Below are 27,222 nucleotides of genomic sequence, written 5' to 3'. Positions count from 1 at the left end.
TTTGATAAACACAAGGACCCCAGGTTCTGGGATAAGAACTTACTGATTGACAAAAATTGCTGGGAAAACTGGATAACAGTGTGGCAGAAACTAGGCATAGACCAAAGTCTGACACTGTGCACAAGAATAAAGTCCAAATGAATACATGATCTAGGTATAAAGACTGATACTATAAACAAATTAAGGGAGCAAGGAATAGTGTATTTGTCAGACTTATGGAGAATGAAGAAATTTATGACCAAACAAGAGATAGAGAACATTATGAAGTGCAAAATGGATAATTTTTATTACACTAAATTGAAAAATTTTTGCACAAACAAACCCAATGCAACCAAGATTAGGAGGGAAGCAGAAAACTGGGAAAGAATTTTTGCAACTAGTATCTATGATAAAGGCCTCATTTCTAAAATATATAGAAAACGGAGTCAAATATACAAGAATACAAGTCATTCCTCAATTTATAAATGATCAAAGGATATGAACAGAATTTTCAGAGGAAGAAATTAAAGCTATCTATAATCATACGAAAAAATGCTCTAAATCACTGCTGATTAAAGATGCAAATCAAAACAACTCTGAGGGACCACATCACACCTATCAGATTGGCTAACATGACAAAACAGGAAGATGATAAATGTTGGAGAAGATGTGGGACAGTTGGAACACTAATTCATGGTTGGTGGAGCTGTGAACTGATCCAACCATTCTGGACAGCAATTTGGAAATATGCCCAAAGGGCTACAAAAATGTGCATACAGTTTGACCCAGCAATATCACTTCTAGGACTCTTATCTCAAAGAGATCACAGAAACGGAAAACGGTCCCACATATACAAAAATATATATTGCAGCTCTCTTTGTGGTGGTCAAAAACTGGAAATCAAGGGGATATCCATCAATTGGGGAATGGCTGAACAAATTGTGGTATATGAATGTAATGGAATACTATTGTGCTATGAGAAATAATGAACAGGAAGACTTCAGAGAAGCCTGGAAGGACTTATTTGAACTGATGCTGAGTGAAAGGAGCAGAACCAGGAGAACTTTGTACACAGCAACAACCACAGTGTGCGAGGAATTTTTCTGGTAGACTTAGTACTTCATTGAAATGCATGGACTTAAAAAATTTCTAATGTACTCGAGGCAAAATGCCTTCTACATTCAGAGAAAGAACTGTGGAATTGAATCGCAGATAGAAATCGACCGTTTTCTTTTGTATTGTGTTTTGTTTTATTTTATCATTTCTCCCTTCATTTTAATTCTTCTATGCAACGTGTATTTAATAAGAAAGTACGTGTAGAACCTATATAAGATTGTACACCATCTCAGGGAGGGAGTGGGGAAGGAGAGGGGGGGAAGGAAGGGAAAAAATCTAAGATATATGGAAATGATTGTTGAACACTGAAAACAAATAAAATATTTAATTTTAAAAAATAAAACATAAATTTAAAAAATATTGTCATTCTTTCCATTTACATTATTTGTAGTCAATGTACACGCTGTTTTCCTCACTCTGCCTAATTTACTTTAAACTAGTCTACATGTCTTTCCATTCTATGTATTCATGATGTTCCTCATTTTTTACAGACTAATAAATTTCTACTAAACTTATGAACCATAATCTAGTTAACCATTCCTCACTTAGTAGGCATTCATTTTGTTTAAAGTTCTTGACTACTACTATGACTACAAAAAGTAATGTTCTAAACAATTTTTGGTATGGAGCATGCCTTTCTGTTGTTTTCCTCTTTGGGATATATTGCCAGGAGTAGGATTTCTAGGTCAAAATGTTATGGACGTTTTAGTTACTTTATTTGTATAATTACAAATTTCTTCTTATAATGGTTGTATTAATTCACAGCTCCACCAATAGTACATCATTATGTCTGTCTTTCCACTTCTCCCTCAACATGGGCTAATATCATCTTCTGTATTTTTTGACAATTTACTCAGCAAGAGTGAAACCTTGGAACTACTGTGATTTGCATTTTTCACATTAGTAATTTGGAGCATTCTATCATTTTTTTTAAGAGTTTATAATTCTTCTTTTCAGACTGTTAATATTTTTTCATCATTTCTTTACTGAGAAATAGCTTTTGGTCTTATATATTTCTGTTAGCTGTCTAAATATCTTGGATACCAAATCTTTATCAGAGTCATTAGATGCAAAGATCTTTTAAATAGCCTACCACATCCCTGATCCAACATCCTTTAATTTTGCTTGTGGAAAAGTTTTTTTAATTTCTTGTAATTAAAATGATCTATTTTATCTCTGGCAATTGCCTCTATTCTTTGTTTGGTTAAGCTACTCATAGCTGTAAATGACATATGATGTCATCTAATGTTTTTATGGCATGAGTTTTAATATTCAGGTCACACATCTATTTTTAATTTATTGAGGGATAAATTAAAGTATAAGAAGTTGCTCTAAGTCTAATTTATGCCAGACTGCTTCCCAATTTTCCTAGCAGTTTTTATCAAAGACAGTGTTCTTTCCTAGGTAATTGGTTTTCAAGTTTACACAACACTGAGTTCCACTATTTCTGATCATTCTTTGTCAAGTTTGTACCACTGTTCTGCTTTTTTAAAAAATGGTTTTTGATGATTGCTGTGATATAGACACACATAAATGCTGTGTGGATGTTTATACAATAATATGCATATTCATACACATAGTTTGAGGTCTATTAGTGCTATTTTCTTTTCATTCCTACTTTTTCATCATTTCCTTTTTGATATTCTAGATCTTTTGTTCCTCCCAATTTTTATCATCATTATTATTATTATTTAGCTCTGTAAAGATTTATTTTGGTAGTTTTATTAGTATAGCATTAAATTTATAAATTAACTTCAGTAGCATTTTTGGCATGATCAAACTGTGAACACTGATTTTTACATTGTTCTTTATTTCTTTGAGGAACATTTTACAATTGAATCTCTACAAATACTGGGTATATCTTAGTAGACTGATTCCCAATATTTTATGTGTTTGTAGTTATGTGTGGGACTTCTCTTTCTACTATGGCCTCTTGGATTTTGTTATTATTATATAGAAATGCTGTTGACTTTTTTTGGCTTTACTTTGGAGCTTGTGACTTTGCTGAAGTTATTGTGCCAATTAATTTCTTTGCCAATTCCTTAGGATTTTTCTGAGTAAACTATCATGTCATCAGCAAAAAGAAATAATTTGGACTCTTCTTGGATTATCTTATGCTTTTAATTTCTTTGTCTTTTTTTATTTATCAATTTGAGAAAATATTTATAAAGTGCTTAGCATGCATTCCTGGCACAAAGTTGATGCTTAATACCTGCTTGCTCCCTTATTGTCACTAGTTTTAGTTTTTTTTATCATGTTAAGAAAAGATCCCCCTATACCTTTACTATGCAGAGTTTTTAGGATAACCGAGTAAAATATTTTGTCAAAATTTTTTATAGCATTTACATATAGTGATCTATTCTCAGTATCAATGACAATGGAACCACCATATTTATCTAACAACAAACAAGCATAAAGTACCTACTATGTGCCAGGCACTGTGCTGGGTATTAGAAATACAAACACAAAATGTTTAAAATCTCAACTCTCAACAAGCTTATATCCTTATATAAGCTTATATCCATATATATATATGTATATATGTATATATATATGTCTCCTTATATAAGGATATATATATCCTTATATGTAACATATATAAGAATATACAAAATAAATTAAAAATAATACAAAATACTTAAATACGAGTTAGGAAGGGAGGGCATTAGCCCTTGGTAGGGTCAGGAGATGATTCATGTAGAAGATAGTGATTGAACTTCATGTGGTAAGTGGGTATTTGGAAGCAAAAGAGAGATGCTATGAGGTAGAGGTAAGAAAGGGAATGTATATGGGAATGGAGATGAATGGCCAATACAAACGCCCAGATATAGGGAGGTGGGGGTGATATGTGTGAGGAACAGAGAGGAGGCCAATATGATTGGATCATACATTGAGGAAAAGGGAGAGATATGTAAAGAGTCTGGAAGGACTGGTTGTATTAAGGCTGCAAAAGGCTTTAAAAGACAGGAAATTACAAGAATTTACTGAATAGGAAAGTAGTAACATGGATACATTTACTTTTAAGTCTTTATGGTGGATAACATATACAGCCAAAGAAGAAACTGAGACACGTAGAGACTATAGTCTATAGTGTTTGTTGATCATGAGGGAGACAGACAGACAGAGAGAGACAGAGAGACAGAGAGAGAGAGAGAAAGAGAGACAGAGACAGAGACAGATACAGAGAGAGAGAGACAGAGAGAGAGACGAAGGAAGGAAGGAAGGAGGAAGGGAGGACAGTAGGAAGGGGAAAAAAAGAAAAGTATTTGACGCAATAGAGAAACTCCAAACTTAATGACTCTTTTCTAACAAGCTGTTTCTCACTGATTTAGGGCCTATTCTAGCCTCTCATGTTATATACATAAGGCACCTCAATATAAAATGCTATATAAAATTGAATGCTAACATACTCACTATACATTTGGCATGCTTTTAGAGTGTAAAGACTGACATAGTCTCTCTTGAGGACCCATCCCATAGTCAACTGTCAAAAATGAATATTTCAAACTGGATATCCCATAGACATCTTAAACTCAACATGTCCAAAATAGAACTTACCTTCTCCCTGAAACCCAACCCTTCTAAACTTCACTCTTTCTGTCAGGGGCATTATCATCCTGCAAGCCAGGGTCCCAGATAAATCCACCATTATTCTTGATTCCTCATTCCCCTACCTCACCAAGTCAGTCAAATGCAAAATCTTCCTATGTCCATCTCCATAACATCTCCTAATTTGTCTCTTCCACTCACACGTCCACTCCCTCTGTTCAGGTTCTTGTCCATTGTCAGGCTCTTTCCTCTTCAATCTATCCTCCACACAGCTCTATTATTATTATTACAATTAAATATAATTGTCTGTTATTCCCCTCTCCAAAAGCTCCCTTTTACCTTTAGACCAAAATATAAACTCCTTTGTTTGACTTTTAAATCCCTCACAAACTGGCCTAATCTGCCCTTTCAGCCTCTATTCTAGTCACTGGTCCTTATTCTGTTTCTCATTCATGGCACTCCAGATCCTATCTCTATACCTCTGAACAGGCCATTCTCTATGGGATGCTCTCCATCCTCATCTCTGCTTCCTGGAATCTCTTACTTTAAGACAGCTAAGGCACCATCTTCTACAGAAAGCATTTCCTGATCCCAGCTGCTGTTGCCCACCCACTCTCCCTAAACTACTTTGCATTTATTCTATATGCACTAGTGTCATTTATGTGTTATTTCTCATGACAAAATGTAGGTTTTTTGAAATCAAGGACTGTTTCATTTTTTTTTTTTTTTTGTATTCCCAATATCGAGCAGCTTCTTTGACATGGGGGGCATTTAACAAATAAACGGGAGAAGAGTCAGAAATTCAGGGTATGAATAAACTTTGGCATCTTTTCTGTTGTGTAGTCCTTTATAGGCTCAGGGCCATCTTTCAAGAGTGAGGTCCTGGTTTCTAGGAAAGTTCCTCAGAGACCACTTGAGGCCATGAAGATCATGTGTTTATGAGAACAGGTTCCACAAAGTTTGGCATAGGGGTGAACCTCTTCTCCTTCCTTTCCTTTTTCTCCCTCAATCAATTACAGAGATCTTAAAGTGTAGAAAGGAGATAACACCTTGTTTCTCCATCAATCACTGTCTTAAAGCTGTTGGAAAGGAAAACTGGTGAAGCATTATTGATGGCCTACTTCAGACATGAGGCTTTTCTTAATCAAAAAGGGAAAGTCATCTTTGGAGCAGCTGTCCCCATGAGCTGATCTGACATTGCTTTAAAGATTTGCAGCCTTACTGTTGTTAGCTCTCTTGAAGCTTTATTTAATGGGAAGTAGTAGCCTTTAATAAATCTCTTTTGTTTTTGTGAGCTCTCCTTTTCCTTTCCTACCATGGTCATGATAGAACACACAAAAAATTCACTCATTTGGAGGAGCATCTGCTGCCCAATGTAGCAATAAGAATGGGTAGAAATTGACAAATTCTTCTTTCATTTTAAGGGGAAAATATCCTAAGAACCAAAAAATTGCACTGTTTCCCATGTATATTACAGAAAATTCCTTGGGATGTGCAACCATAAAAGTTATTTTGTTTAGAATCCTCTCAGCAGTATCACAAAGCATGATGGGAACAGGTGGGGAACCTGTGCCTCAAGGCCACATATGGCCCTCTAGGTCCTCACTTACAGCCCTTTAACCGAATCCTTGAACTTGAGGTTAGGATTCAGTCAAAAGGCTGCACATGAGGACCTAGAGGGCTCCATGTGGCCTCTAGGCTGCAGGTTCCCCATCTATAAGGATATACTTGCCTAAGGTGTTTATCATAGACTCTGTGCAGAATCCAAATGTGAGAGGAATTGTTAATAGACAGTGAGATTCTCCAGATGCTGTTTGTAGATGACATTCTCTCTGCTGTATCCAGCCCAGAACACCATGGTACCTATTAAATGAGATTCATGGTCTACAAAAGAGTTTAGCCTAGCAATACACAAGGAAAAACCAAGTGGATGAAGACAGAATGTATTTGCAGGGGTTATGTTATTCGGTCAGAGGAGTGGCTGCTAGTTATTCCATCAATACTCGTCTTGAACAAGCACTGCAGATGGACAGTGAGGTCAGATCTCACAGAGAACTGATCAAGAAGAGAGCAGGCTGGTTAGGTTGCATTTAGGAAATTATGTTGGGCTTAATGATTATATATTGCTACTTTATACAAGCTTCCATCTTATTAATGCCAATATTTCCCCAGATACCATATGGGTCTTATGCATCATGGATCATTGTGAGTGAACTAAGACTTCAGGTGACCCTGTAATGGTACTTGGCTGTAAATAGAGTATAACATATTGTCAATGATGATGTACATGCAAGAAATAGCATGAAATCATCAGACACTGTGTAGTTAGAAATGGAGACTTCTCTAGTTAGGTAGTAACAATATATGTGGCGCCCTGGTATTCAAAGACACTAAAACACCTAGAGGAATGTTTTTGCATATTAGGTAGATCTTCTGTGGAAGACTTGTGGAAAAGACGGAGGACACGGAAAAGAATCATGCAGGATGAGATGGCATGTGTAGGCTGCAAACTGCGCTCACGAAAGAAATGCTTGCTTACTCAGTGAATACCCAAGTATCTACGTAGCTTATGGTTAAATGAAGTCATGAAACTTATCTCTCCAGGATGAAACTTGGAAATCTCTCGATGTGGAAGTGTTTGTGCAAACATACTGAGTTCTCCAAGTGAGGGTGATTTTGTACACAATAAGGCCAAATTACAGGACTTAAGCCAATTTGGGGGATTGTGCTTTCAGTATCCCTGTTTTAGCCTTTCTTGGTATTGTTTCTCAGCTATAAAATGAGGGAAATGAATTAAATGACCTTTACTCCTATGATCTAAACTATAATAGTAATTAAAAGAAGTTTGTCATAATTAATGGTGAAAGACTGAGGTCTAGACAATTTATGTTACATTTAAGGAAAGACAAAATAACCTAACTTCCTACTATTATGAAATTACTATATTTATTATAGGATTTACTATACAAAGACATTCCTTTATATATTTTATAGTCAATGACATTTCCATCAATTTTATCAGCAGAATAAAAATGTTATTGTTTTAGGCTTACACAATGTTTAGATCATAAGACAAAAACATATTTTTGTCTTATTTTAAATTGTTTTAATTGGATACAAAGTTAGGAAGCATAATTTTAGTGTAATTTCAACTGGAGGCTACTAGATGGAGTTATCACTATAAAGACAGGATACTTTAAATACCCTTTTCCTTTGTAAGTATCTCATTATATCTGAAAAACCTCAAAATTACATTTGCCTATGTTGTTTTCTTTTCAAAAAGCAATGCATAAGTTGGCAAAACTGGCAGGCAGGTGCTGTAGTGGATGGAACACTGGGCTTGGAGTCAGGAAGCCTCATCTTCCTGAGTTCAAATCCAGCCTCAGACACTTACTAGCTGTGTGACCCTGTAAAATGAGCTGAAGAAGGAAATGGCAAACCATTTGTTTTCTGCCCAGAAAACCCCAAACGGGGTCACAGAGTTAGACACAACTTAAATGAATCAACAACAACAAAGCTGGCAAAAACAAAGCAACAAAAAGAATATTGCTTAGAATTATTTATAAGGTGTAGACACTGCCAATTAGGGTACTGAGAAATACTAGACCATATTACCCTTCTCCTGAAACACAGTTGTATTGTGAAAGACTCTGATAAGGATCCCAAAAGCAACCCTGAAAAAACCAGGAAGACGCCTCGATCCAGTAGGTGGAGTTTGGGAAACAACCACTTCAGAAGTTGCGCGGCTCTAGTTACCAACACCCCAAAAAGTTATGAGAGCGCAGCATTTTGTACTCCACTCCACTTCACCACATTTACATGATGGCAATAAGTTGTATTTCTTTAGATGAAACCACTGCTGATGTGTTTATTTACTATCAGGCGCTTATTTACAACATGTGTTTATTTACATCCGCCTCTCAGTTAAATGAAAAACTGTGGGAAAAAATAAGAAGAACAGTCACATTTCCTGTATCCAAAATTTGCTAATAAAAAACAAATTGTTATCAGATACCTTTTAATGTGCATAAACAGTAGGTTATATCATGTCTTTTTGTGAAAGAGACTTGTTTTTAGAGTTCTCTTTTTTATTTTTTTCTTTTTCTTCTGCCTTTTTCTCCAAATAACTTTTCAGAAGGAGGTTCAGGTCTGGCTCACATTGACTTGAATGCTGTAATCCGTTCTCTCTTCCTGAAAAAAGAAAAAAACACAGGACACAGATCTTTACTTCATAGAAGGCATGTTGGCAGAACCTCCTAGGCTAGTGAAATCAACTTCAGTGTTTGAAAGAAAATGAAGGTAAGTTATAATCATATCTGAATCATGCTGAAAACATAATGCTGCATTTTTTTACCCAAGGAAGAAAAATCTTTCAGAACACAAGTTTAATTCAATATTGTTAAATTTTTCCCATTTCCACTCTACCTTCACAGTGCTGGATCACCTGCCCCCACAGTCTGTTCTTCTTCAAACAGTCCAAATTCCCCACAATCAACAAGTGTCTTTTCCCTCGTGTCAGAGCGACATTCATTCTCTTTTCTGAGTCAATGAATCCAACTTGTTTTGTCCTGACACAGGACAGGATGATGATCTCCTTCTCTGCACCCTGAAAAGCGTCAACGGTGGACACCTGGACGGCCTTGAGGTCAGGGTGGTCACACTGCACGGTGCCAAAGAGAGCGCAAAGCTACAGAAGAGAGAAGATTGATTGTTCTTTCAAAGGTCCTTGTTTTGGGGGCTACTCTTTGATGTCTCCAGTTAGGACACTGAAGAACTCTGCTCATGCTCAGCCTACCAGAGAAACATTCTTGAAGCACGTGCTGGCTGAGCACAGATCACAAAACCCTGTGGCTGTTGGGTGCAAATGCTCAAGCACAAGCTTTCGGTTTTTCCAGCCAGGGGTCGACAATTTGTAATTCTTTATCCCTTTGCAACCCTAACTTATTTTGGCTAAATCACTTCTGAATTATTAGCAGGGCAAACAATACTAATTCCAAGACAAAACAGAACCAATCACTCATCCATTGATAATAGAATTTTTCTGGATGTACAAATTTGGGGCAGATGGACACACCACAGATGAAAACAGATTTTTAACAAGTACTTCAACGTGTATACATTAATATGTAGTGTCTATCCTTGATTTGCTGCTGAAATGTAATAATAAAGCCCATTTTTTTAAAACAAATTCAATACCATCTGTTTCAAAACACAAAGCATGCACCACACTCTCTCCTCTCTAATTTGTTTATTTGCATTCTTTTTGTAACAGCTGTAAAATGAATTTAATTAAACCTTGTTAGACTTACATTTAATTAAACAGACAAAAAGCCAGACCATTCAGACCAAAACCAGAACATTTTAGTTATAATTCTGTAAGTAACAATGGACTTTAAAAACCAAAGATGGAAAATTAGTATAAAATAAAAATGCCAAACAAGAAGGTTTTATGGTCACATCTGGCTAAGAGTGTAACACAAACCTTGTACATCTGTGATTTGTATAATGTTATCACCCCAATCATGGATCCTTCTATTCCGCTTGCAATCAGTGATTGAATAAGCTTGAGTGTAAAAGCAGCTTCTGCCACATTATGGAAACTGTTATCTCTTTCAATCTGGAACAGGAAACGGGTCTTAAATTACTCTCCATGAAAGGCCAACAAATTTTATAAGCAAAATTTTGTGGAGATTAAAAAAAAAGCTGTAAGAACCTAGTCTCTGTTAGAAATTAAAATTATTTACCTGTTCAATTCCTTTGACATTATAGAAACACAGAGTTGGCAACCATTCCAATAAAGGACTCCTCTCAATTTCTGAAATGCCATTTATTAAATGTCCTTCATAGAAGAGGTCATTTGCTATAGCACTGATGGCAGGGTGACAACGGTATTGAGTTCTCAGTAGGATTGCTTTGTGACCCTATTGAGTTTAAATATGGAAAAACAAGATAGGTAAAAGAAAAAAAAAACCAACATATTTATTTTTTTTCCAATTAAAAGGAACAATAATATTAAAAGGAATTTTTAAATTGCCAGATGTGCTATTAGGTGGGTTAAGAGTTAAATAATGTCAAATAAACAAATACTGAAAATCAAAGATGTTAACAGAAAATATTTCTACAAGAAAATTATATAATTCTCCCAAACTACAGAATTTAAATATTTCTATTTTAGACCAATAAATCCAATAAATAATAAATCCAATAAAATCTAATAAATCTTATCTGGTGTTGTTTTCATATGCTAAGGGAAGTTAACCTGGGCCAAAATTTGAATAGTGATCCTTAGGAAAAAAAATTATGGACAACAGAAAAAGTAATTCAGTAAACCATTTTCTTTCTCAGTTTATGGTAGAGAAGTTTTTCCACAATAACACTGCTGGAAGTGAATTCTTTTTATAAATCATAAAATCAAGATTCCAACTGCTTCAGGCTTAAAAACATCATTATACTTGAGAAGTATAATGGAATTCCTAATCTGTCTTAAATACTCTTAGAAATCTATGTGAAAATAGTTCTGAAATAATATTAAAGCATTTTGAAGAGCTTTTAAAATATTCCATATTAACAAATATAGGGCTAATGAATATATAAGCAAGCATAACCTATTAGGGGAAAGGCAACAGTTTCTATATGAGAAAAATATACCTCAGTAATCAGACACATTTCTTTGAAGGGTAAAAGGGAGTCAGTAGATATTCCTTTGGGTCAGCAAGGTGGCTTAGTAGATAGAGTGCCAAGCCTGGAGTCAGGAAGACTCCTCTTCCTGAGTTCAAATCTGGTCTTAGACACTTACTAGCTGTGTGACCCTGGGCAAGTCGCTTAACCCTTGTTTGCCTCAGTTTCCTTATGTAAAAAATGAGCTAGAAAAGGAAATGGTAAACCACTCCAGTATCTCTGCCACGAAAACCCCAAATGGGGTCATGAGAAACCAGACATGATGGAATGGTTGAACAGCAGCAACAAAAGACATTACTTTAATGTCTCAAAAAAGCCTTTGATTAAGTTCCATCTTAAAGGCTCTGAAAAACAGAGCTATCCTGAGATTTGAGGGAATTGTATGTTATTCCATCCCATTCAGCAAGGTCATAAATAAATGTCTTAAAGATTAGAAACAAAGGATAGGATTAAATGGATATTTCTGAGAGTAGAGAAGTGTTAATACTGAGGTCCTTTAGGGACTGGTGGCAGAACTGTTTGTATTTAGCAATTTACAAATATTGGGGAAAATACCAATAATGTTGAATATATAAATGAAGATTTCAAAAGGTTATTAAGCATATGAGTTTTAAAACATAAGCAAGTTATCTATGGCTAGCCTCTTTTGCCAGTGATTTCCACCTGCTAAAAATCTACCTAATCTTCAAGCTGAATTTTAAATATGATCTCTTCCATGAAAACTTTCCTTATCCTTCAAGCTGAAAGTATCTCTTCTAACCTGAACATTCTCATAACACTTTCTTTGTAATTCCCTTATGGGCTTACTATTTTCCTTTTTTGTAGTATTAATTGTTTACATATACGTCATATTTCTTCTACTTGATTTCTAAGCTCCTTGGGGACAAGGATCATGTTCTATTTATCTTTCTATATCCCTCAGTACCTAAGAAAATAGGTGATTAGTAAATGTTGGCTGAATATTAACAGAGATGGCAAGGATTGGGCAATTAAAAGTAATAAAAAGAGATTTCTATATGAGACTGAAAAAAATTAGGATTCAACTCTAGAGAGACAAAGACTACAAAGGGATAAGATTCAAGTTCATAAAATCTATGAGGATGTGGGAATGGAGTCACCAATTAGAGAACAATACCTGAAGCTTAGAATTAATTTTAGGGCACATTTTACACAGCTGATAAACCTAAGGAATTCGTGATCCACAAAAAGTGACAGAAGGTGGAAACAAAGAGACTGAAGAAAAGTTTAGATAAATTCATGGGAGAAAAGCACCCTAACGGATAATTCATGCAGTGGAAGTTGAAGTTATAGGAGATACCGACCCCCCTTCAAACAATCCTTGGCATGTCACTGTTGGAGTCATAATATTGGCCGGGATGGTCCATTGATTGTGCTTCATCTACCAGGAAGCCCTTTCCCTTTAGATCTCTAAGCTGCTAACCAGGCCTGGGATGAGGATACTCAGCAGCTCCATCTTCACAGGCAGGAGCTCCTGCCTTCACCAAAGACAGAAAGGGCTGAGAGCCTGAACCTCATGCCTCAATCAGGGAATTCCCCTCTTGTGATGCCCCTTACATTCTTAGGCATCTGTTTAGGAGGCCTAACTAGGACTCCTGGGTTTGATGTTTGTGTCCCAGTGGAAGGGAATTCCTTTCCTGTCATGGTCAAGGTGAGGCTTGTACTGCCTATCACACAGCATCTACTATGTGCTAAGCATTGTTTCTAGCCTTTGTAAAGTAACTCCAAAATACTATTTAATGTAGACATCATAATTCATCACCAGGTAAAGTTTTTCTTTGGGCTAAATTTCTTTTATTCAATGTGTAAGGCATCGTACTAGGTCCAGAAAAAAAAAGAAACAAGTTGTATTCTTTGTGATTTACTTCATTTGAAAAAGATATTTTCTACTTAAAATACTATGTGCTTCAATATGAACAGCAGAAGTCTATGCTGGACCAGATGTTAACAAATAAGAATAATGCACGCTTCAGATCGGTACTGTCACTGTAAAAATGTGCCTATCCACTATCTATCTATCATCTATCTATCTATCCATCTATCTATTTATCTATCTACCTATCTATCTATCTACCTATCTTATCATCTATCTATTATCTATCTACCTATCTATCATCTATCTACCTACTGGTGTAGTGAAGTGTTTTCTATTAAGATTTACTGCTATTATACAACATGACCCATCCAGCTGTGATTCTCTTGTATTCTGGGATGAGTCTTCACATAAGCATTTAGCTTATATTATCTGAATCAGCACTCATTACATTGCTTTTGTAAGTGTGCTTTTTCACATGGAGTATTTTGTTTTCCCAAATATAAGTTCCTTCACAAAAGTTGTATATTATGCCCAAAATTACTTTGGAGAATGTTAATTTTACATACCATTAAGCAGAGCCGGTCAAAGAGAGTCTGTTCCAACCCACTATCATGGGCACTTTCGGAACCCTGAATGGTAGGGGGTAGCTGTTTGGGATCTCCAACTAGAATTAGTTTTTCACAATCAAACCTAAAACAAAAATTTCAAAAAATCATAAAATTTAAATCTAGCTGACTGAAAAAAGATGTCTCTAAAACTAATTAAAGCAATGAAGGAATAGATAATTCACATTCATTTAGCCCAAAATCCATGTAGCTTTGATTGGTTTGGCTTTCTTAGGATACACACACATGCGCACAGCAGCATTCTATCAAATGCTTTATGAAAAGATTTTCCTGGTTTTAGACAAACATTACCCACCTGTGATTTCTTCCTTATTCCGAGCTGACTCTGCACTTTAAGCATGTTCTGATTATATTAATCAGCATTGTCTACACTGATGTATATATATATGTGTGTGTGTGTGTGTGTGTATACATATACACACACAGTCAATATATGTATATATATGCAATATGCAAATGTGTATACACACATGTACCCACATATATGCATAGACACACATTATATATAGAGAGTTAAGTTTATGAAGAAAGAGACAACTTTTATTTACTATCCAGTTGTTTTTCCTTATTCTGATACAGGGGTTCTTAACTAGAAGTTCATGAACTTGTCTTTTTAATATATTGATAGCTGTAGCTCAATATGACTGGCTTCCTTTGTACTCCTATATATTTTATACGTTTAAATTTCTGAGAACAGGCCCATCATGTCCCACAAATAAGGTGAGAATCACCGCTCTGGAGCCTCAAAACCAGAATAAAGTTAAAGCTGTGGAATGGGAGAACACCCTCTCAGAGAAGGGGAATCCTTAGTCTGACTTAGGATCAGCGATGATAGAGCTGGACATGGAAGGAAGTTCAGGAATCATCTAGTTCTATCCCTTCATTTCACAAACTGAAGAAGGTGAGGCCATGGGAGGCTGACAGCATTCCCTGAGATCTCACAGGTAATGTCAGGTGGGATCTGAAGGCAGGTCTTCCAATGTGAATGCCATTACTCCTTGCACTCTTACATGCTGCCTCTCCTTCTCATCCCTCAGTAGAAAACAGTCTATCTCTGTTACAATCTGATAGTTATTAGTAAAAAAACTGAGATTTCTCAGAAAATTAGACCTAGATGGTACTTCATAAAGTTTATCTGGACCAACTTCTGAGGAACAGAGGAAGTGTTTTTCTTCTTTCATTTAAAAAATAATCATTTTCTTTACCAATTTTCCGCTTAAAAAATAGTTAATTGATGGGATTTGAATCGCTAAGAATCTTCATGATTGTGGGATTTTAAAGCCATTTTTTTTTAAACAGAAAAATTTAATTACCTTGCAATGGGCAAGAGTGAAGCAGGTTCTGTCATCTGGCTGCACTCATCCAATACAACTACAGGAAACTTAAGATTATTCATGCATGGAAATGGGCAGGCTGCACAGGTTATTCCAACTACTTGTACCTGTATTTCAAAAAAATTATTCTTTTGTTAGTTGGAAAGTACTGACAGTTAAGCATTACTAAAAGGCTACCAAAAACTGTCCTATAGGGCAGAATCAGAGTTCTAATCTAAGAGTGGTAAATGACAATCTGAAATCTGGACCAGCTCATTAAAGTTCCCAATGTTTCCTTATCTCCACAGTTTAAACGGAAAAAACAGGATTGTTTGCTACTTAATTCATAGAACTACTAATAAGAATGGGAAGGATATTAGAATTTAGAATAATGACATCAAAAATGTCAAATATGAAATATCACAAATGTTTTAGCCTTTCAAATGTAGCTGAATGCATAATTCTCCCCTTCCCCAGGTTTAAATTTTCAATAGAGAAGAGTAATTAAGTTCATGAATTATTCTTTATTTACAATTCAAATAAACCAGTGCATTGTTTGGAATTTTAATATAACAACCTGTATTGATTATAGGCCAATACTTAATATTAATAAATAAAAGGAGGGGTGGGAGAGAAATTATATTTTGTAAGTAAATGTGAATCCCACATAGTCCTGAATTTCACTCCAGGCTTCTAGATTCAGAGACTACTTACACAGGGGAAAACCTCTGATCAAAGCATTAATCTTGACCACATTTATATTTACCCTTTGGAAAGAGAAAGATAATCTGTAAATTTAACAGAATCCTCAGCATTCCAAGTAGTCCATTCTGCACTCAAAAGGAATCTCCATCCTAACATACTGACAAACGGTCTTTCAATCTCTGCTTGAAGGCTTTCAAGGAAGGCAAACTCACTCTCTCCTGAGGCTGACCATTCTACTTCTGTAAAGCACAATTTATGGAGTTTTCCTGACATCAAGCTTAATGTGCTTCTGCAATTTGCATCTGCTGCTCCTGGTTCTGTCCTCTCGAGCCAAACAGAACCAGCCTAATCCTTCCCCCTTCAAATACTTGAGGATTCTCTCATGCCTCCTTCTCCCTCCCCACCTCCAGCCTTCTCTTTTTCAGGCTAAACATTTCTAGTTCTTTAACACAGACTCCAGGCCCTCAGCCACCTTGATGTGCATGGGGCTGTCACCTCTCTACTACTGGAAGCCAAGTTCCCATTGTAGTCTCAAGTTCACATTAGCTTGTTTTGGCTGCCACATCCCATTCATATGGAGCTTGCATTCCACTAAAACCTCTGTATATTTTTCAGACAACCTTCCTTCTAACATGCCTACCCCTTCTAATAATCATAGAATAATTTTTTTTAATCCAAGTGCAAAACTGTGGACTTCTCCCTGACAGATTTCATCCTATTTGATTGAACCCTATGCTCTAGTCTATTGGCATCAAACTCAAGTGGAATGGGATTCCCGATGGCTACATGTGAACTTTATTTATCTTGTTAAACATTTCCCAGTTCCATTTTAATCTGTTTTTAGAACACCAGAGACTTTTGCAGAATGAGGATCTTGAGTTGGATAGTTCTGCTCTTTCAGTCAGAATCTTTTTGGAGTCATCCACTTCTAGCCAGCCATCCCACTTCTGTGCCATCTGCAAAGCTGAGTGTGACACCTATGCTTTTATCCAAATCACTGATAAGAATGTCAAACAGCACGGGATGAAGCAAGAATCCCTAGGGTACTCCACTGCTGACATGGAAATGTTAATAACTATTCCTTGAGTCTGACCATCCAACCAGGTACGGATCCATCTAATTCTATTATAATCTAGACTTGCATCTTCTCCCCAGGAATATGAGAGATTTTATCAAATGTTTTGTTAAAATCTAGGTAAACTGTATCTATAGCATTTTCCTCCTGGACCAGTTTAGGAATCCTGTTAAAAATGAAGTAAGGTTAATCTGGCACAACCTGCTAATGAAACTGTGATGGCTCTTTCTAATCCTTTTCTAAATGTTCACCAACCTTCCCTTTAATGATCTGTCCTAAATTTCCCCAAAGACTGAAGTCAAGTTCACTGGTCAAAAGCTGATAGATCCTATTCTCTTCTTATTGTTGACAATCAGGACATTTATCCTTCTGCAATTTCGTGGCACCTTTCCCATTTTCCATGATCTTCCAGATATGACCAGCAGTGGCTCAAAAATCATACCTGTCAGTTCTCTCAGTACCTGAGGATGTACATCTGGACCAGGGGACTAGAATTTATCGAGGAAAACAAAGTGCTCTCTTATTGTCTCTCAGGCACCAACTTCCTCCCAGTCTTTTTTTTTTAAATCATCTTCAGTGCAAAGTTCACTCTTCTTGGCAGAGAAAACCAAGGTAAAGCACAAAATGACCTACTCTCATTTCTATTTTTAGTTCTCACTGTCCTATACACCTGCACAAAACTCCTATCCCTTCTTTAATCCTGCTTTTCTCTCAATATGTTTTAAAAAATCTTGTTGTCCTTTGTGTCCCTCACCAGCCTCAGCTCATTCTGAGCTTTGCTAAATGCTTTTTTTCAGTTACAGCATAAACTTAGCATGGATACTACACTCATGCATAGCTGAAGCTTGATCACGTCTTGGTGGTCGAGCTAGCACGTGTCAATTTCATATTTGCAGAGCTAATTTAAATGTTTCCGGGGGCAGATGTAAGAGAAACATTTCTGCGAAGACTGATCCATGAAGACCTAGGGCGCCCCTGGAAGCCATGGTTTCTCTGACAGAACATCAACAGCAGAGATGTTCATGGCTCTAGGAGCACCAAGTCCTTATCCTCTTCTCATCCCTATTCCACAGCTGCCAGGTATGGATTAGTTACAACTGCCTTATTATTTAGACTTTCTTCTGCAAGATCCTGGAGAGCTGGGCAACTATGATCAGAAGGCTGGATGTTAGCTCTTTTCAAACGAAGATGACTTGGGAGGCCAAAAGCTAACCTTTTCTAGCTTATCCCTACCCGGGAACGGTCACAACTAACGGCCTGGAGCTCTTGGATCATACAAGCTATGTTCAAACTTGTCTCTGTTGGAAAAACAGAAAAATGCCTGAAATGGGCTGGACTCCTTGGGTAGTGTATCTAAGTTAAAAGGAAAGGTTTCAGAATTTCTCAGAACCACTCTTCTCCCTGAGCTTGTGACACTGCTTCCTTCTAGATTTTATGACTTCTCAGTCTCCTCTGTAAGAACATCACACATGTCCCACTCTCAGAGCTCCATCCTAGGTGGGATTCTCTTCTTTTTCTATTCTCTCTCTTGATCTCACAGGATCCCATTATCATTTTCATGAAGACAAAACTCAGATCTGTATGTTCATTTCTCTCCTGAGCTCCAGTCCCACAATACCAACTGCCTGCATGTCCTATGGCCATATCAAATGTAACATCCTACCTTCAGGGAGAGCCCTGCCATCCTCCTAGTCACCCAGCCTCACAGTCTCTAAGTCAAGCTCAAGTCTTCCATTTCTCTCACGCCTAATATCCAATCAATTGCCAAATCTTGTCAAATCCATCTCCATCACATATCTAACAAGGGGAAGGAGGGTTGGGAAGGAGTTAGCTGTGATAAGCTGATACTGGGGTATGGGGGAGGGGAGTACAGAAACCAGAGACACTTGGTAAGAACAGACAAGAACCAGGGCTATATAGAAAATAGAGGGTATGCAATGGGGTGTTTTATGTTATGTGCAGCTATACAAGTGTTGCATAGCTTAAAGAAAACTATGTTTTCAAAACATTCTTTTAAGGAGATGAATGATAATGTATTCATGTACTGGAGAACAGATATCCTCTCATCAGAGGTAAATATGGTGTCTTAAATGTCTGGCCTATGTTTTTAAGGGGAGAACTTTTCCCCATCTCATATAATCAGTGAAATGAATCTATTTTTCTTACCTCACTAGTTTGTAAATTGAATAACAGTATTATTCAATGAATACAAAAATATTTCCTACTATGCAGTATAATGGACTGCTTTGGGGGTTCATAAGAAAAACTAAAAGGAAATTTTTATCGATAGAAATTTTAAAATACTACATTAAAAACAATTTAACAAAATGTTTGAGAAATGTCTACATACATTTTGGTTTTGCAGCCTCGATGTCTAACATACAGTAATTACTTAATATATGCTTCTTGACTGTCTGGTACCTGCTTCAGCAAAGCTCTGTTGGTGCCCAGTTTATGTTGTTCGATACTTTTTCTCACATATATTTTTTCTACAGGTGTCAGGTCTTCTTTCATCAGTGAGTGTAGCTCCTTTAATTGCTCATTTTCATTTCCTACGCCGGCATGCAAACTTAATGGAAAAAATTAACACAATATTATTATTAAGTTTCTATATCAGTGATAAGGAAGTCAGTTGCCTTTCCAGGGCACATATCTGGGATGTGACAGAGAGCTTCCAAGACTTGTCAAACCTGGTAACCACTGCTCACTTGCAGTGATCTGAGTAGGACTGAATGATGCCACCAGAAGGAACCTAGGTAGCATTTCTGGAAATTATAAAGTATTGGGCAAGAAACTGAAGCCCCCAGGAGAGCAGACAGAGTTTTTATCACTGCTGCTGACTGAAAGGGTAGAGCCTTAGGAAGAGAAAAAAAAAGTATCTGGGAAGAGCATAACTGGCTAAGAAGATGGTGTCTGAGAATGGCATACGGACTTCTACACTGATTAAACAATCAGCAGCAGAGATGAAAATACTGAGTTAAGAATTTTTTAATTCAAAAAATCTTGATAAGTAGAGCAAGGTGGAAGCTAAGGGCAACACAGTATTAAAATGTTCATCTCCAAAACATTTTGGAGAAAAGAATTATCCAATTTCCAAAAGCTTTGCCTCTAAAACTGAGAAAAGCAGGAAAAGAAAAAGAGTCAGTCAAAACCGAAGTACAAGACTAATTAAGTCAGATCATTCCAAGAGCATTTACAAATGAAGTGGGAAGGATCATGCAAAACGGAACAGATTTTCTAGCCTTAACAAGTAACCTATCTAAGTAGCACAGTAAAGGAGAAAGAGTACAGCCATGGTTCAAATCCTGACCACTTACTATAATTGTGATTTTAAACATATCACTTCAAATCGCTGGGTCTGAATTTCCTTATCTGTATAATGAGGTAGCTGGACTAGATGACCTCCCTTCCAGCTCTAAATCTAGGATCTTATGATCTGTTTTCAACCTCAGTGACAGTGAAACCCTCACATTTAGACTCAACTCATGGGTACTTCATGTGCTTTATGAAAAAGTAGACTTAGCACTCAAAAAAAAAAAAAAAGATGCTGAGAAGAACATGACCAAATATACACAGAAGAAATCTAGCCTAGAACTGCCAAAATTTTAAAGCTAGTCAAGGAGTGATTTTAAATACATCTAAAAGAGGGGAAATATTTCAAAAGATTAGGAAATATTGTTTTATCATCCAGAAAAGCCAATAGTGAAGACATTAGTAACTCCTGACCCATGTGCCTATTTTATCTATAAAAATACTGAAAATTATATAAAATATTTATAAGAAATGTCCATGTATATGTCAAGAGTAACCTTGATGAAAATATGTGAAAGGAAAAAGCAGGCTTTCCAGTGGATTATCCAGGGTAATTCACATCTTCACTGTCACATAAGTAACTGAGAGAAAGAATCAAAAATCCAATTGTGTGTATTTGTGGATTACTTTTTTAAAAGGCATTTTTAATGTAGATAAAATTAGGCCTTTAAAGTTCTACCTCGATATCTGTCTGCAAATATACGCTAAGACCTATCAGATCCTCTCAAAAAAGCAGAGAATACAAAGAACTTTTTTCAACAAACCTCCAAGTAAGGAAGGCACAAAAAAAAAGGAAAACGTGCTTGCTGGAGATGTTTATCACTATCCTGGACAGCCCAGGAAGCCAAGAGGGGCAAAGTCCAAATAGAAAATGGCCTTAATGTTGATGGTAAGGTCCGCCAGATGTTCCTGTTCATGAATAATGTTACATTTATTGTATCAAGCCCCACAGTATCACAGGGCCTCTTCAATGAGATCCATAGGTACTTAAAAGGAAATTAATCTAGTAATCCAAAGAGGAAAAAATTAAGTAGATGAAGAATGCATGTTAGCCATAGAATAACATGTAGCTCGATGTTCATTTTTGTTGGAGTTCATATATATTGCATAGGTATCACAGACAGACAATGAACCTGGCCCCAAATCAATGAATAGGAGAATAGTGTGTTGGGATATATTTCTGAAGTGGTGAAGCAATCAGCTAATAAATGCCATTTAAATATTTTCAGGACAATTAATGCCAAGATCTCAGAAAAATCAAAACGGCAAAGGACAACAGAAAGACGTATGGTGGTTATAAGAAGGCATTACCAAAAATGACATATAAGCAAGTAGTATTAAAAACACCATCAGGGAGGGCAGAGCCAAATGGAAGAGCAGCAGGAAGCTGAGAGAAATTATTATTTCTCTCTCATATCGTTAAAATTATTAAATTTTAATTATTAGCAAATTATTATTAATTTAATTATTAGCCAATTAATTACTAGTTGATTATTAAAATTGGAAAGATTCAGGTTTTTTTCCCATCCTACTTCCTTGCCCAATCTCTAGCCAATTAATGCAGTTGGGGAGACCCAAGCTCTTTTTCCCCCATCCTATTTCCCTGTCCAATCTCTAGAGGACAGGGCTGATAGAAAAGAGGATTAATATCCCCTCAGTCTGGGTATTGCTGCTCCACCCAACTAGGTCTAAGGGGAAGCTCCCTTTTGCTTAGGCTTTGGTGGGGGACACAGATTCTCTGTCTAGACTGCTCAAGTTCTCAGTATAGGAGTAGTCTCTCAGCCCCTCACTGTAATATTCATTCTCTCATTAACTGTTAACCAATCAGAGCTAACTGCCACCCTCAGGAACACCCCTCTTTCAAGGACATAGAAGCCACAAGCCTGCCACCATTACTGTCTTTGGCATTTGAGAATGCCACTGACCTTTTATTTAAAATGATGGCATTATTAATAAAATGACTAATTACCTAGAAATTACATTTCTTGAACTTTTAAATTCTACAAACTACAGTAAGTACTCTGCCCTACCCCCCCCTGGCAAACAAACAAACAAAAAACCTCTTCCAAACAGATCTAGAAAACATACTAGACCAAATTCTGATAGCGAATAATCTGAGAAAAAAATCAGTCAGTAATGATTTCTGGGCTGGGTCAGCATAGGGAGACAGACAGAGAGGTCTAAAGACCCTGATGACTGGGTCTGGTCAGGAGTACAGTTTGGAATATTCCAGGGCAGGGAGAGGTTGTGTATCATGGCAAGAGGATGTCCAAGATCAAAACCAGGGCACCACAAACTACAGTAGTATGCAGGAACAGGTACCAGTGAGCTCTTCTGTCACCCACTGTCTAGTTCCAGGTAACAGAGTAAGGGTGGACTGAGAATGCCCCCTGGGGTGGCATTCTGGAATAAGGAGTGGTCATAGGCCCAAGAGAAGCAAATCTAGCTGGGTGGTTCAAGGCTCAGGAATAGAGAGAGTTCCTGGTTCTTCTAGCCCAGATGGAAATTAAAGGAAAATAATCATGGTAGGGGGCTTCCAAAGGGAAGCTTGTATTTCTGTCCCTATGAACTATCAAAGCTTTCCAGCTGGCAGAGAGTGGCTAAGTCCAGCAATGTGTACTGCCGCTTTGACACCAACCCTGATCAGGAACTTGCAGAGCTCAGAACAGAGAATAAACCATCAGACTTTGCTCTGTATCAGACCACTCTGAGAGTTCCCAGCCTATTCCCGAGTTCATGACCATGACCACAACACAGCACTCGATACTCCTTCTAAACCAGCAACAGAACAAGCCCAGACCTTCCCTCCAGAAGTGCACAGAGCCTGAAGTCAAGACACAGGCCAGAAGAATGAGTAAACAAAAGAGAATCTTACCATTAAAAAGCTATTATGGTGGTAGGGAGAATCAAGATACAAATTCACAAGAAGAAAATTTAAAAATGCCTATGAGCAATACCTCAAAGGAAAACAGCTTGCGCTACAATTCAACTAGGATTCCTAGAAGAGGTGAAACAAAGAGCTGAAAAATGTTTTTTATAAATGGAATGAGAGTGGTGGGGGGAAATGGAAAAGCATAAGAGTTATGGAAGAAAGATCTCGAAAGGGTATTAACCACTTGGCACAAGAGGCACAAGACCTGATCTAAACAACAAACTCTCAGAAAATTAGAATAGACCAAAGAGAAGCCAACGATTACATCAGACAACAAGAAATATTAAAATAAAGCCAAAAGCCTGAAAAACCATAGAAGAGGCGGAGCCAAGATGGCGAAGTAGAAAGACGCACATACACATAGCTCCGAACCCACAAAACACAGAACGGCAGAGGGGACTAACCCAGGGCGAATTCTGCACCCGGAGACCACGGAATATTGGAGCGAGGGAGATTTCTGTTCCGGAGAGATCTGCAAACCTCTCGCGGGGGGTCCTTTGTGCCGTGGACTGGGCGCCGGGGCGAGAAGCAGAGAGCAGCCCTACCACGGCAGCGACAACGTGGGAAGAAGATCCGAGAGGGCTGCGAGACTGGATCTCCAGCGGCCACGCGGGTCCCCCCACCCACAGAGGGACCTGCAAACCTCTTGCAAAAGGTCCGTTGCGCTGCAGACGTGGAGCCCAGCCCGGACCTGTGGCTCTGAGAGGCACAGTCCTAAGAGGGCTCCAGAGGCGGGATCTTCAGCAGCAGCACGGGCCCCCCCACCAACAGGTGACTGACGGGGGTAGGTGAGAGAGTCTCTTTCGCAGGTTGAGAGGGGAGTGAGGTGCCCCCATGGCTCGGGCCCCCCGGGGGGTGGGGACTGAGAGGTTGCGGACGGTGGATCTCCAAGCAGGCGGGAGCCTGGATCCATTGTGGAAGGTCTGTGCATAAACCGCCTGAGGGAATTGAGCCAGAGAGGCGGCCCTGCCCCTGACCACCTGAACTTAATTTAACACTGAATAACAGCTCTGCCCCCGCCAAAAGCCCTAAGGCGGGAAGCAGCATTTGAATCTCAGTCCTCCCAAACGCTGGCTGGGAGGAGTAGGAGGCGAGGTGGGTGTGAGGAGAACATTCAGAGTTCAGGCCACTAGGTGGAGAATATGCCAAGAAAAGGGAAAAGAAATAAAACTATTGAAGGGTACTTTATCGGAGAGAAAAAAACACTTCCTCCCCTCCTTTCTGATGGGGAGGAACAATGCTTGCCATCAGGCAAAGACACAGAAATCGAGGATTCTGTGTCCCAGCCCACCCAATGGGCTCAGGCCATGGAAGAGCTCAAGAGGAATTTTGAAAATCAAGTTAGAGAGGTGGAGGAAAGACTGGAAAGGGAAATGAGAGGGATGAGGGAGAAGCATGAAAAACAGATCAGCTCCCTGCTAAAGGAGAACCAAAAAAATCTTGAAGAAATTGGCACCTTGAGAACTAGCCTAACTCAGCTGGCAAGGGAGGTGCAAGGGGCCAATGAGGAGAAGAATGCTTTCAAAAGCAGAAATAACCAAATGGAAAAGGAGATTCAAAAGCTCACTGAAGAAAATAGATCTTTCAAATCTAGAATGATACAGATGGATGCTTTGGACTTTTCGAGAAAGATAGATATCTCAGAACATACCGCGCAGATTCGAAAAATGGAAGATAAGGTGAAATATCTTATTGGAAAAACAACTGACCTGGAAAATAGAATCAGGAGAGACAATGTAAAAATTCTGGGACTACCTGAAAACCATGATCAAAAGAAGAGCCTAGACATCATCTTCCATGAAATTATCAAGGAAAACTGCCCTGAGATTCTAGAACCAGAAGGCAAAATAAATATTCAAGGAATCCGCAGAACACCACATGAAAGAGATCCAAAAAGAGAAACTCCTAGGAGCATTGTGGCCAAATTCCAGAATTCCCAGGTGAAAGAGAAAATATTGCAAGCAGCTAGAAAGAAACAATTCAAGTATTGTGGAAATACAATCAGGATAGTACAAGATCTGGCACCTTCTACATTGAGGGACAGAAGGGAATGGAATAGGATATTCCAGAAGTCAAAGGAACTAGGACTGAAGCCAAGAATCACCTACCCAGCAAAACTGAGTATAATACTTCAGGAAAAAAAATGGTCTTTCAATGAAATAGAAGACTTTCAAATTTTCCTGATGAAAAGACCAGAACTGGAAAGAAAATTTGACTTTCTAACACAAGAATGAAGAGAACCATGAAAAGGCGAACAGCAAAGAGAAATCATAAGGGACTTACTAAAGTTGAACTGTTTACATTCCTACATGGAAAGACAATATTTATAACTCTTGAAACATTTCAGTATCTGGGCACTGGGTGGGAGTACACACACACACACACATGCACACACGCACACATACATAGAGACAGAGTGCACAGAGTGAATTGAAGAGGATGGGATCACATACTAAAAAAAAAAAAATTAAATCAAGCAGTGAGAGAGAAATATTGGGAGGAGAAAGGGAGAAGTTATATGGGGCAAATTATCTCTCATAAAAGAGGCAAGCAAAAGACTTAGTGGTGGGATAAAGAGGGGAGGCAAGAGAAAAACATTAGGTCTACTCTCATCACAATCCACTAAAGGAAAGAATATAATGCACACTCAGTTTGATAGGAAAACCTATCTCATAATACAGGAGAGTGGGGGACAGGGGCACAAGCAGGATGGGGGGGAGGATAGAGGGGAGGGCAGGGGGAGGAGAATGCAATCCGAGGTCGACACTCATGGGGAGGGAAAGGACCATAAGAAAATAGAAGTAATGGGGGACAGGACAGGATGGAGGGAAATATAGTTAGTCCTATACAACACAACTAGTATGGAAATCATTTGCAAAACTAAACAGATATGGCCTATATTGAACTGCCTGTCTTCCAAGGGGAAGGGGTAGAGAGGGAGGGAGCCAAAGAAGTTGGAACTCAAAGTGATAGGACCAAATGTAATGTTATTACCACCGGGTAACAAGAAATACAGGTTAAGGGGTCAAGAAAGCTATCCGGCCCTACAGGACAAAAGAGAAGATGGAGACAAGGGCAGGGAGGGAGGATAGAGGAGCTTGGATCTGGGGGGTGGAGGGGAAAAAAGGCGAGAAAATTTGTAACCCAAAAATGTGTGAAAATAAATGTTAAAAGTTTAATTAAAAAAAAAATACAGTATTTTCTTCCACAAATATTCTCTCTGTAAGCAGATTAAAGATGATTTACTGAAGCCCCAGTAAAAAAAAAAAAAAACCATAGAAGAAAATATAAGGAATCACATAGCAAAAACAAATGACCTATAAAACAGAGTGAGGAAAAAAACCATGAATATTATGGCCAAAATCTAGGGCCAAAATCCAGATCAAAGAAAAAAAATAATTCAAGCAGTCAGAAAGAAATAATTTGATTACCAAGGAGCCACAGTCAGGATCACACACAATATAGGAGCCACATCTATTAAGGAGCAGAGAGCTTGGAATATTGTAATGCAGAAGGCAAAGAATATAAACTTATAGACAAAAATAACAGTCAAAAACACTAAATATAATCCTGGGGGAAGGGAGGACCTTTAATGAAATAATTTGGAAAAAGGAACAGCATCTTAAAGAATGTAAAGGATTATCATGCAGGAGAGGGATTAGACCTTGGCCCAGAGGGCAGAAGCATAGGATCAGCGAATGAAAGTTGCAGAGAGGCAGGTGTAGTCTTGATGTAAGGAAAGAATTCCTAACAATTAAAACTTTCCCAGAATATGAGGCAATAGTTTCCTGATCACTAAAGGCCTTTAAAAAAAAAATCAGAGAGGATTTTTATTCAGGTACAAGTTTGATTTCTGAGGTCCCAAATTTTGCGAAATTCACCACATGCAAAATGTAGAATTCTTCAACCTTTCATATCTATATGAAATAGATATGGTTCTCCTGTGGGTTGTCAGAATGTCTATTGTCTGGAATAAGATATTAAGCTGGATGGACAGCCCAGGGCAGACACTGCAGATGCACAATGAATGGGGCCCAAAATTAAAGAGGAATATGATAGTGGATGAAATTTACATTTAGGAAACCATACAGGTCTTTCAATGA

The 27,222-nt window shown here is 37.8% G+C and overlaps 1 protein-coding gene across 7 annotated transcripts in view; it reads right to left on the bottom strand.

The window, feature by feature from the left end:
* Positions 1 to 262: 262 nt before the first annotated feature.
* Positions 263 to 27,222, bottom strand: part of ZGRF1 (zinc finger GRF-type containing 1) — an 87,344-nt gene continuing 60,384 nt past the window's right edge. For 5 of the 7 annotated variants that reach the window (XM_072623554.1, XM_072623556.1, XM_072623557.1 and 2 more), the window contains 7 exons: positions 19,297 to 19,444; positions 15,096 to 15,223; positions 13,723 to 13,846; positions 10,389 to 10,565; positions 10,127 to 10,261; positions 9,070 to 9,331; positions 263 to 8,835 (listed from right to left, as the gene is read on the bottom strand). In XM_072623554.1, coding sequence (XP_072479655.1) covers positions 8,684 to 8,835; positions 9,070 to 9,331; positions 10,127 to 10,261; positions 10,389 to 10,565; positions 13,723 to 13,846; positions 15,096 to 15,223; positions 19,297 to 19,444 — 1,126 coding nt within the window. In that variant the 3' untranslated portion in view covers positions 263 to 8,683. Of the gene's footprint in view, positions 8,836 to 9,069; positions 9,332 to 10,126; positions 10,262 to 10,388; positions 10,566 to 13,722; positions 13,847 to 15,095; positions 15,224 to 19,225; positions 19,445 to 27,222 lie in introns of those variants that run through there. The other 2 variants (XM_072623555.1, XM_072623560.1) reach the window with 2 other exon arrangements.

Source organism: Notamacropus eugenii, chromosome 7, assembly GCF_028372415.1.
Source record: "Notamacropus eugenii isolate mMacEug1 chromosome 7, mMacEug1.pri_v2, whole genome shotgun sequence".
In the NCBI taxonomy this organism is placed as follows: domain Eukaryota; kingdom Metazoa; phylum Chordata; class Mammalia; order Diprotodontia; family Macropodidae; genus Notamacropus; species Notamacropus eugenii.
This window is presented reverse-complemented; position numbering and strand designations above follow the sequence as displayed.